Here is a 12530-nt window from a genome sequence, read left to right as displayed (position 1 = left end):
TTTGTACATTGTATTTTCTTTAACACTTTTTTAACATTTTTTCAGCCACCGAGTCTAGAAGCAACGGCGGTTATCCGGATTGACGCAGTCTCTGCACGTGATTTTGAAAACTGATCTCCTGGCAGTGCTCTCAGGTCTCGGTGAGCGCGTTGTTAAAAGCAGATTGGACTATGTTTTGCTTGACAAGTTTCGAATGGGCGGAGTCGTATGGCAGAACAGGCTTGTTGCCCCTAAGCTGGAACATCCAGCAGACATGTTGCGGCGAAAAAAAGCAATCTGGTACTAAGTGTGTCAGAACCAGGGGCAACACGGATTCTCTAAAGAGGTCTAACACTTTGCGAACTTCAGGCAGAAAGGCATCGTTTTGACAGTCTAAGAATCTGAGCTAATCGTCCACATATCTAAATATCTTAAGAACTGGCAAATTTTTAAGGTTTTCACTTAATGGTCTGTGATGCGTAGTGAGGTACAGGTTACTGGGGATGGGGACGATACAAGACCCTATGCAAATGCCTTATTTTTGGATCAACAGAGACCCATTCCAATCGGTGTTGGTGGATTTGAGGTATGTAGAAAGAAGTTCTAAAAAGCCACCAACAGACCCGAATGGGTAAATCTCGCATGTGTTTTTTTGCGTCTGTGTAGTGTGGGTCCAATATGCGCCTGCGTGCTTCCCCTGTTAATTCCGGTTTTATTGCTTTTCTGCCTTGATTTGTTCATGCGCCCTACAATCACTGGCTTCTTGGGTGCTGTATAAAAACGAGCGAATTGCCCTCCTTTGATATTAAAGGTGTTAGTTCAGGGCACTGTGTGCCTCGTCCTTGCTTCGTACCTCGTCTGCCAGCGCTACAATGTGCAGTAGAAAATAATAATAACGAAATTCATGCTTCAATGTAGCGGTTTACTTTAAAGGAGAACTTCCAACATTTTATATCTATTGCTTTCTTCCGCCAGAGTTCGTTGTACGTTTAAAAGGCCTATGTAATTTCTTCGCGCTTTCTTTCGGCAGCGTAAGCTAGTTTTGCTGCTTAGATTCAAAGTGTAAAAACGGGAACTGAATCCCACGCGAATAACCAGAGCAAAGGAGAAGCGCTAAACTATCCATCAAATATCTATGCGTACTCATCAGTGAGGTTTCACATTACCTCTGCAGAAACGACGCATGCGCCTTGTTGTTCATTGAAAGAGGACACACGGTCTGATGGCATGACAATACAGTAAGCGCAATGCTGCAGCTCAAGGGGCGCGCAACCCGTTGCAAGAAGGTTCTGAAAAGGGTTTCCTTTTTGGCAAGCGGACCGCCGGTCTCAGGTTGCCGTCCACGTTTTAAAAGCTTGTGTTGTTGAACATACGTCGTGAAGTTTTTCTGCGAAGCGTATCCAGAGCTCCGCCAAACATTTGCTCAGGCTATATGATGATGTCGCGCTAAAACGGGGGGAAGTTCTTAGGGCGGACCAAATGGTGACGGTCGCAGAGGAGGCTTGCCGCCCCGGGCGCTTGAGGGGAAAACGAATTCCCGTAGTTTCATTCTTGCATTAGCCCTAACGAGTTTAATACACTAGCATTTGCCCTACATAGCATAAAATTGAATACTCTAAGCTAATATGAGTTTTTTTTTTTCATCAAACACTCAATCCATGCTGGTTCCAAGGTTTCCGATCCCTTGGAACCACAGCTACTAAACTTGTTCACCCACAAGGTGATCTCGCTTTTTCTCACGGCGTTCGTGCCAATGCCATGGTATGCTGCGTCTCATTCATAGTTCATCACGGTTCCTTTACATCAAACGCATTTCAGACAGGGTTTGTGAACATTTCGTGCACTTCCTGGGCTAATGCTAACGCCGGTGACGTCAAAATTTGGATGTTCCTTGCACTTTACGTGGCATACACTGTTGTGTGAGACTTAGTTCATCCCGGAATCATCTACTACGGTGAGCCGACGCTTTCTGGGGAAAGGCTTGCCTACCGGAAATACGTCGATGTTATACTACGGGCTCACAATGGCTGCGGCCGCCTGTGGCTTGCTTATCCTGGACATCCGTTGCTGGCCAGTCTACAAGAGCCTTCCCGGAGTTACAGTGGCTTTAGTCGTGATGGGCTACATTGTAGCAATTCTACTGTACATGAAAGGAAGACTGCACCCGGGACCAGTAGAGCATGGCACCACTGTAAACGTGATATTCGATTTCTTCTGGGGTTTGGAACTGTACCTAAGCCAGGGCGAATGGTTTAAAGTGAAGTTTTGGACTAACTGCCGGTTCGGTATGATGACCTGCCTAGTAGTATTGGTCCTAGTAGCCTGGAAAGCACAAGTCGAATCCACAGGTTGGAACTGGTTGATGGCAACTACGGCCACGGTACAGACGCTGCATATTGCTAAGTGCTTTTGTTGGGAAGACGGACACATGCACATCATTGACTTAACTGACGACAGAGCGGGTAAGTTGCTGGGAGGGAGGGGCATCTTTTCTCGTACCTAATGTTATGAGCAGATATGTTATTTCTATTTTTTTTATTTTGCCTGTGCTTCAGAGTGAAGCCATTACTTGCTCTAGTTTTAAACGTCTTTATGGTTTGCTACGTGTCATCTCAGTTTTGAAACAATTATTTTTACGCACTGGACCTGATTGTAGAGTGAAGTGAAGTGACTGTAATGTGATTCATAAGAAAAGCGCGGGAAGTTAAAGAAATAACTTTATAAAGCTCTGTTGGCTGTCACACAGGGCAAGCAGGCGTATCCAAATAGAAACCATAGAATGGTGTTGTTAATTTGCCTTATATACTGAACATGATGCCCGGTCCGGCCTCTATCGCGTACTGCAACTTTTTCAGGTTCCTTTTTTCCCCGCACCATTGTTGACTGGAATGCCCTCCCGGCCGATGTTGCCGCCATCACGTGCCCATCTTCATTCTTATCCGTTGTAACCACTTGTAACATGTATTTATTATTGCTGAATATATTAACCCACCCCTTATGTAATACCCCCTGAAGGGGAACTTTAAGGTGAATGAAGTGAAATGAAGAAGTGAAGCTAATTTGGAATTAAATTTTGCAGAGCGCAAAAAATTGTGCAAGATTTTTTTCGCATCTTTATTGGCAAACTCGCTTGCACATTACTAAAAATGCACTGAAAAATAGTGCATTACTAATGGGTGCGGACAGGTTGCTCCAAAGGTTGAGCAAACAGGAACATGCTGTTTGAGCTTTAAATGCCCCGGTTTTCCACTCCCCTGGTTTTGCATGCTGCAGCCAGGACCGTAAATTAAATTGGCTAAAATAATTGCAGAATTATCTTTTGCCAAATACGAGATTATTAAATTGAGCATCGTTTAATTTGTTTTCTGCATTCCTTTATTCCCGTTGCCTTAGCTACATTACTTTTCCGAAGCCTTGTCCAGATGTTCATTCCGGCGGATGCTTCCCCGCAGGTCGGTTATTATTGTTTTTAATTTGCTCAATGGGTACCTGAATCACAAAAACCGATTTCTTCTCTAAGCTCTAAAACCGTAAGACATCTTTAGAAATAGTTTCATCTTCAACGCATTTCGATTTTACTAGCGTTTGTTCGAAGCCTAGCCGTTTCATGGAGCTTTCCTTATATGAGGCGTTACATACAAGGGAAGTTTAAGTCAAAGTATGCGCCGTTGTTTTTGCTCTCTACATAAAAGCTTATCTGTGACCCCTAGGTACCTGCAGTGACCTTTGAGAGAAGCTAACATGACAAGTAACGTTTCGATAAAAATTTATATACCTTTTTCTGCCGCGAGGACAAGGTCACAAAAAGTGTGATGAAAAACGCTGAAAACATTTGCGACTGGAGTATTTTCTGCAATCTTGCAGGACCTTCTGCCCCCTCAGAAACCTTTACGTGGTTGAGAACAGTCCCGAATGAAGCCCTCGCTCAGCGGTACTGATAACGGCGATTGGAATTATCCTCGTAGCGGTCTGCTATCGGTCCGACTATGAGAAACTACTAGTTAGAGGCACTCAGGGAAAATGCAGGATATGGGGCCAGCCGCTTAAACTGATCCACGCTCTCTGCGCTGACGCAACTGGAATGGAAAGGACCAACGTCCTTCTGGCCTCGGGGTTCTGGTCCTTGTGTCGACACGCCAACTACGTCCTCGACATCCTCACTGCACTGTGCTGGGCCGTACCGAGTGGCTTTCACAGCCTGGTGCCTTATGTGTTCGCCGTATACCTCATGGGCCTCCACGTTCACAGAACGTACAGGGACGACGAAAAGTGCTCCAAGAAGTACGGTAAGCACTCGGAAGAGTACTGCTCGATCGTCAAGTACAGGCTGGCGCCGTATTTGTTTTAGAGCAGAACGAAGTAGTCGTAGAAGCAGTGCCTCAAAATTACACCCAGGACAGCTATATCCAATTATTATTATAAGTAAGAACTGTTTCTTTGGCTCTTCCTGGCTATTTTGTACTTTACTCTGGCAGCAAAAATGCATTTATCACCGAGAACTGTTTATTTAAACATCTTCCCTTCAGTGGATTCTTGTTGGAGGAGACGTCCTCATCGAAATGGACGGTATGCCGCCGTTGTGAAGCGAATGACATTGTAGTGTAGCCTTCGGGATTCCGGAAGAAAAATTGGTACAGGCTTAACGTTGTTCAACCGAGTAGACGTTCGAAAGCAGGTATTCATTCCTAAATTGGAGGGGAAATTTAAGCTACACGTTAAGGGTATGGCGATATATCTCTGATGGGTTAATGCCCTTATATGCAGAATTTCTCGTTCTCTACTTAGCACTCATAGGTGGCGGCGACTCCTGATGCCAATACCAGCGGAGTGGCGCAGCGGTTAAGCGATGCGCCACAGCACTGGCAGCTGGCTGTTCCTATCGCAGCCGCTGGTAGGGATTGTGCGACCAATGTTGCTCTTCCCCAGCCACATCTCGCGCCGGTGGCGCGACACTCCTCCGAACTTACCCCAGCTTACCCCTGCTGCTACCCAAGGTCACCCAAGTAATCCAGGTAAGCTCGGGAAGTATCTCGGGTTGTTAGGCTACGGCAAAAAATGGCATCGACGCACGCAGTTTACTGCCGAATTTTGCCATGATGGCGACACCTCTATTTCGTTTTTGTAATACGCTAGCGCTTCTAGCGGCCATTCCGTGCATTTAGTAGTTGTGTGTTTCCACGAAGGCTGCTTTGTGGCAGGCTGTCTATCTGACCACAGCGCTGTGGGAACCGGTGTATATGTGCACCTGACAAGGTGTGATGAAACTAGAGTGCCACGTGAACAGGTGGACAATAAACAATGAAAAGCAATAACCACACAGTGCTAGAGAACCTGCTTCGGACGTAGGCTAACCAAGCAAAATGACGGTATTTTCTTTCCTTTTACAACTTATAGTAATTAATATATATAATATAGTAGTAGTAATAGTATATAGTATATCATTAATACAGTACTGTAATTTATAACTGACAGTGATCTCTCTGTGACAAGAACTCGGTAACCTATCGTTAATGACCACCTTTTATTTGCCCGAAGTCTCCCTTAAACAGTCGCTGCGGTGGGCCAGCGGTTATCGCGTTAGGGTGCTCACCCGAAAGACGCGGGTTCGATCACTGCCGCGGTGGTCGAATTTCTGTGGAGGTGAAACTCTAGAGGCCCGTGTACAGTGCAATGTCAGTGCACGCGAAAGAACCACAGCTGGTTCAAATTTCCGTTTCCCTTCACGACACCGTCCCTCATAGCCTGAGTCGCTCTGGGACGTTAACCCTCTATAGACATAAAACAAATCTCTCTTTAAACAAAGCATTCAGCCTAGTTTGGAAGCGGAAGATCTTAAAATAAAGCACAAAGGTCCTTTCGATTCTCTTGGTGCGTCATATTGATTGCTGGCGATTTCAGAGATTGCTGTTCAATGTATAGATGGATTCGGTTACTGCCGAAACATTACATTGATGAGAAAACGAAAAGGGTCAAGGCTCTCAGAGATCGTGGCGACGAAGGCCCTTCAAGAGGATCAATGCAGCAAAGTTTACAATAGTAAATACAGAAAATATGCATTTCCTGTGCAAAAATACGTACAAAATCTGATCAGTACAATCAGATTCTGTTATCGCTCTTGTGCGCTGTAATAATATTGTTGTGGACAAGACCATGAAGCGTGCAGCGTCGCGTGGCAAAGGGCTCACCTTAGGCACTCAGCCATAAAATTATTTTCGTCGTATCAACATGTCTCCCCGTTGTTTTCGGCTTTGCACTCGGCTGCAATATATTCCTATGGCATATGAATATCTTTTGTATTGCTTGTTCTTAGCGTATATTGTTGAAAAAGTGATGTAGTTTCCTTTGGGATGCATGTCAGTATGGCTCTGAAATTGTCGCGACTGTCTGTAGGTAAATGCTGACTTCCTTTAAAATTTAATTTTTTTGTAATCTACGTCCTTGTTTGCGAAGAGAAACGGAGCGTTCTAGTTTTTTATACTTTCTTCTTTTAAAGGTAATAATAATTTGCAATGTAGTTTTGGTGTTGCGCGTCGTTGTTTACGTCTGGTCATAACGAACGTCATAAAGGTAGTGTAATTCCCAGCTGGTGATAACAGAAAAATGCAGGCCAACTGTAGGAAAAGTAAAAAAGTAAAAACTCATAAGGTGCTTGATATAGCATACCAGGTTTTTCAAGGCAGCATGCCACTAATTGCTGAAAGTGACTTTTTGAGGCATAAATATATCTGCGGCATAGTAACAATAGTGTTGGCGTGCATTCTAAAGCGTACGCCTGTTGAGCGCACGCAGCAAATCACTCCGTGCTGTCCGCTATCTGACCTCTACTGTCCCTCCCATGTTGCTCTGTTTTCATCTCGCAGGGTGTTCCACCTGTGCAGAGAACACCTGTGCGCGAAGTTCTCGCTAGAACGAAACATTGAGTTGTGAGGTGTTTTAGTTCATTATTGTCATTTATGGCACCGAAGACGCAAGTGCTACAGTCAGCTAACTGCGGATATGGAGCAATCCCGGCGGAGCGCGTCGGAATGATTGTCGCGTAAGTTGAAAAAGGGTTTGTACGTTATTTAGGAAGTATTTATATTTCGGTTGGTAAGTGAAGAACCACCACCCCGTCCGCTGAACTTGAATTTAGTAGAGCTTTGTAGATTTCACCAGTTAAAGTCGGCGTCGCAAGTTCTAGCATTCGAGTACTCATTGATCAAGAGACCTAGATCGCGAAAGGGGAATGGCTTGAATTCCACAGCAACTTTAAACAGCTTCAGTCAACTCGCACAGTGGTTCAGTCTGCAAACGAATGAAGCGCGGTATTGCGTGGTCGGGAAATCCTGTGGATTGGGCTCAAAGCCCAAGCGTAAACATTCTTAGACGCGGCGGAGAACGTGCGCAGAATACAAGCACTGTCACAACATTTGCCTTGACGCTCATTTTCATGGAAAATCCTACCGCTACACATCGCAGAATAATCAATGCTCTTAAAGCCGCGCTCTTGGAGTAGTGCGTTTGATACATTTTGTTACTACACATGATGACAGACCACGGCTACACATCTTTTGGGAACGTTTCTGTGTAACCTGCATTGCAAAGAAAAATTGGGATACAACAACGAGCAATGAATGCCAGTCTTTCAGCTAATCAAAAGCACTTTATGTTTGTCATGAAAACAACTTCTGCCTAACAGTTTTCTTCTTCAATGGTGACTGATTGGACCCGTACGAACGCCCATTTGCCAATATCTCCTCGGCATTTAATAAAACAACAAAAACAATGCACTAAGCCTCATTTTATGCTGTAAGTTCAGGCTGGCTCTTTTTTGTACCGGCCTATTGCCCCGTAACTGCATGAGTTTCTGTCACTTATATTGTGTTGGCAATTCACTGAGTGATATAATTATGGTTTTAAAGTATAATGAATTCAGAAAACTTTATAAGCTGCCCTAAAGGCTAAAATCATTGCTATATTTTCTTGGCTTGAATCACCACTGGGTTGACAGAAGGCACCATCTCAAAAAATTGACGTCGCAATATCATTTATAGTTTTCCTACACTGTTGCAGCATCGCAACCACATTTCGGCTCAACCAGTTGAAGCAACCATATCGCGGATGCCCTGTCCTTGAAGCTGCTATGATTCAGGCGCAGAAAATAATACTAACGAAATCCACACGTTCGTTTCGCGGGTTATCTTACACGACAACTGCCCACATTCGAAATCTATTGCTATCTTCTACCAGGGTCAGTTATCCGGTTACACGCGTCCTGCGTCCATTCCTCGCGCGTCTTTCCGGCACAATGAGCTAAGCTAGCTGCTTAGATTCAACGTGGAAAAATGAAAGCTGAATCCTGCAAGAAGAGGCATAAATAAGAGAAACGCCAATTTTCACTCAATTCTCTACGCGGACTCATTAGCGACGCTGCGCATTAATTACAAGGAGACGACGCAAGCGGCTTGCTCTTAATTTCTTAGTCGACACGGTCAGAGTCGACAAACGTGCCAACATTCGCAAAAAGGTTCTAAAAATGTGTCCACCCAGTCAAAAAACACAACAGGATTACAACAGAAAATTTCTGTTGTGTTGTCTGTATGTCTGTTTCTGTTATGTCATGTTTTTGGCATGTCGTATGTGTTGTTTGTCCTGTAGTCTGTCTTGTCGTCCTGTAGTCTGTCTTGCTGTCCTGTAGTCTGTCTTGTTGTCTGTATTGTTTCTCTGTAGTCTGTCTTGTTGTGCTGTAGTCTGTCTTGTTGTCCATCTTGTGTCTTGTTTGCTGTACCCCATTATTGTTCTGAAGCAATTTTGCTGCATACACATGAGTAGCTGCAGAGCTAGCAGTCAGCTAAACGCATGCATCCCAAAGCAATGCACTGCCATAAACACTGTACTTTCAGTAAAAGCTTGCTTTATTGAGTGAATGTAACCACTGGCGATTTGCAATACCACCAGCCTGCTCATGGTTGCTGGCACAAATCACACGCAACTTGGTGGCAGCAATTGGTACTTCCGTCCTCTAGTTGCCGTCCTACATTCAAATTTTGCTTTCGTCACGAAGTGTCGTGATGTTTTATAGCAAATCGTAAAATGAGCGCACCGCAAGCGCAGCCTCAGCGAGCTCAGCGAAATAAACACCATTAGCACACCGTGTACACTGTTACTGTTAACGGAGAACCGAGTGCCCGCGCGCAGCCAACGCGTATGCGCAAATCGCCTTGACGGCGCCAGATGGCGCCACGTACCCGGCAGCTACGCGCGCCTGCAGCATCGGGACCAATCAGCGCGTGCTCACCGGCGATAGGCGGGCTCCCGGTACTCCGGTAACGGTAACGGTAATAAGGTACACGGTATGGTAAAGGTGTTTAATATCGCGCTAAAACGGGGGGACGTTCTACGTGTACCAACCAAGGGACAAGGCCGGAGACGAGATTCGCCGCTTCCAGCAGGTAAAGGGAAAAGCGAATCCCAACAATTTCATTCTTGCATTAGCATTAAGTTGTTTAATACGCCAGAATTCACCCTGCTTATCATATTATGACTATTTTAAAATAATTCACTCTTTTTTTTCACAAACGGTCCAATCCATGCAGGTTCCAAGGTTCCGGAGTCCTTGGAAGAGCAGCCACTGAACTTGGTCTCACACAAGCTTTTCCCGCTTTCTGTCATGGTATTCGCGCCAAATGCCTTAGTATGCTGCATCTCTTTCGTAGTTAATCACGGTTCGTGCACATCAGAAGCCTTTAAGATGGGTTTTATGAACTTTTGGTACAATTCCTGGACCAATGCTAACGCCGGTGACGTCAAAATTTGGATGTTCCTTGCACTTTACGTGGCATACACTGTTGTATGCGTCTTGGTTCTCCCCGGAGTCACCTACTACGGTTCGCCTATGCTTACTGGGGAGAGGCTTGCCTACCGGAAGACGTCGATGTACTACGGGCTCACAATGGCTGCGGCCGCCTGTGGCTTGCTTATCCTGAACATCCGTTGCTGGCCAATCTACAAGAGCCTTCCCGGAGTTACAGTGGCCTTAGTCGTGATAGGCTACATTGTAGCTATTCTGCTTTACATGAAAGGAAAGCTGCGCCCTTCACCAGGAGAACACGGCGCCACTGGAAGCGTGATATTCGATTTCTTCTGGGGTCTAGAACTGTGCCCAAGGCTGGGCGAATGGTTTGACGTGAAGCTTTGGACCAACTGCCGATTCGGCATGATGGCCTGGCAGCTATTAGTTCTAGTAGCCTGGAAAGCCCAAGTCGAATCCACAGGTTGGAACTGGTCAATGGCAACTACGGCCACGCTACAGACTCTGCATATTGCGAAGTGCTTTTATTCGGAAGAAGGATACATGCACTCCATTGACATAACCTACGACAGAGCGGGTAAGTTGCGGGGAGAAACGGGCGGGAGTGTCTTTTGATGAGGGTTAATGTTAAAGGATGATACGTAATTTTTTTCTTTGGCTCATGCTACAGACTGCAAATATAACGCGCAGTAGCTTTAGGCGGCCTTGTCGCTATTATCGTGTCACTACAGTTTTAAAGCAATTGCTTTTAAGCATTGAAACTAATTGCAATGAGACGAAAAAGAAAGCTCTAGAAGTAAAAAAAATAACTTTATAAGGTTTTGTTGCCTGTCACTTAGGGCAAGCACGTCTATCTGAAATGAAACCATTAAAATGTGTTGTCAATTTCCCTTTTAAGGTGGCCATGATGGGCGCAAATTCGGAATTAAATTTTGTACACGTACAAACAAATTTGCGCTATAGTTTTCTTACCTTTACAGGGAAAGCCGTTTTGGGGATTATTAAGAAAGCAGTGACAAATACCACGTTAACATCATATGCCTAGCTACATGCGTTCCATTGATGGCTGCTGACAGGGTGGGCCAAGGGTTGAGAAAACAAAACTTGCTGTTCGCGTTTGAAATGCCTGTTTTCAAATCGGTCATTGGTTTGCACGCTGCAACAAGGACCTTAAATAAGGACTGAGAAATAATAACAGAATGCTTTACCAAAATTCCAGATTGAGAATTCCAGCGTTGGTTGTTTGTTATTTATTTTCTAGAGCACAACAACCCTCACTTTGAATAATATTCATCTTTAATGCTCTGTCAAGGCTAATGTCTTTTTTTTTATGAAATGTTGACATTTATTACCCATCATGTGCGAAACATCTTGCTGTGCCCAGGTGAAGCAACTACAGTCTTTTATTCGCATTACTATTAGATGTTTCAGTCATTAAGCAAGCGACTTTTCTTACATATAAGACGATGAGCTTGTTAACATCCCCCACTAGAGCAGCATTTAGATTTATTCTGAAGAAGGCAGTTCGAAAAGTTACCCCAGGCATGCGGTTAATTTCAGGCTGGCGCTTCCTGTCATTATTACGACCGACGCAGGTCGGCCATTGTTATTTTTAATTTGCTCAGGGGGTTCTTCATACCATAAATATATTTCTCCCCTTAGCTGTGAGAACACAAGATAATTAGTTTAAACTTCAGGGGCATATATGTAACTCAAGAGCGTTTGTTAAAAGGCTACTCGTTTCATCGGGTTGGCCTTATATGTCACGTTACATTACAAGGGCAATTAAAGTCTAAGTATGCGCCACTGTGCTTGCTCTGCACCCAAAAGCTTAAGTGTGACCACGAAGATCCTGCACTGACCACTGAAGAAAGTTATGCTAAATGGGCAAGGTTGAGCTAGAAATCTGTCCTCCATTTCTTGCCGGTATGATACGCTCAAAAGAAGGGTGACGAAATGTTTTAAAAATATTTATCATCGCAGGGTTCTACATCTGCTGGGGCTGCATCTGCTACCTCAGCCTCTTCTACCCGCTCACAAGCCTTTACATGGTTGAGAATAGCCCGGAAGGAAGTGCCGCGTCAGCGCTGCTGATAGCCACTATCGGAATCGTCCTCATAATGGTCTGCTATCAGTCCGACTATGAGAAACATCTAGTTAGAGCCACTCAAGGGAAATGCTCGATATGGGGCCGGCCGCCTAAACTGATCCACGCTGTTTACGTCGACGCAACTGGCAAGGAGAGGCCCAACGTCCTTCTGGTCTCGGGGTTCTGGTCCTTGTGCCGACACGCCAACTACGTCCTCGACATCCTCACTGGACTGTGCTGGGCTGTTCCATGTGGCGTAATCAGTCTGGTGCCTTATGTGTTCACCATATACCTCACGGGCCTCCACATTCACAGAACGTACAGGGACGACGAAAAATGCTCCAAGAAGTACGGCAAGTACTGGGAAGAGTACTGCTCCATCGCCAAGTACAGGATGGTGCCGTATATATATTAGAGGAGAACGAAGTGGCCACACGATCAATGTTTTTTATGGACTAAGAGCTTTATGCAATCATTGCTGTAAGTAAAAATTGATTCCTTGGCTGCATCTCGCTGTGTTGGCTTTACTCCTCAAGCAAGATCTGATCTATAAATGAGAAATTAAGATTTAAATATCTTCCCTCTAGTTTATTCAGGTTGGTTACGAGGTCCTTACCGAAAAAAAATTGGCAGTGGTGTATCTCTGGTTAAACCGGTTAAACTGTGTAAGCA

General features: G+C 44.8%; 1 protein-coding gene across 1 annotated transcript; it reads left to right on the top strand.

Annotated features, from left to right (window-relative positions):
* The first annotated feature begins 4060 nt into the window (after positions 1 to 4060).
* Positions 4061 to 12273, top strand: LOC149358270 (uncharacterized). Its single transcript, XM_089567536.1, has 3 exons — positions 4061 to 4265; positions 9555 to 10346; positions 11753 to 12273. Exons 1-3 carry the CDS (start codon positions 4061 to 4063, stop codon positions 12271 to 12273), a joined length of 1518 nt encoding a protein of 505 aa, XP_089423662.1.
* The last annotated feature ends 257 nt before the right edge of the window (positions 12274 to 12530 follow it).

The sequence above is a fragment of the Amblyomma mixtum genome, chromosome 2, assembly GCF_055824585.1.
Source record: "Amblyomma mixtum isolate Tamu chromosome 2, ASM5582458v1, whole genome shotgun sequence".
Lineage (NCBI taxonomy): Eukaryota > Metazoa > Arthropoda > Arachnida > Ixodida > Ixodidae > Amblyomma > Amblyomma mixtum.
Note: the sequence above shows the minus strand (reverse complement) of the source record. Positions and strands in the feature narration are given on the sequence as shown.

Coding starts and splice junctions, on each gene's coding strand:
- LOC149358270 (XM_089567536.1), top strand. CDS start 4,061: ATGGAAAGGACCAACGTCCTTCTGGCCTCGGGGTTCTGGTCCTTGTGT. Junction 4,266..9,554: donor AAAGTGCTCCAAGAAGTACG/GTAAGCACTCGG, acceptor CAATCCATGCAG/GTTCCAAGGTTCCGGAGTCC. Junction 10,347..11,752: donor CATAACCTACGACAGAGCGG/GTAAGTTGCGGG, acceptor TTATCATCGCAG/GGTTCTACATCTGCTGGGGC.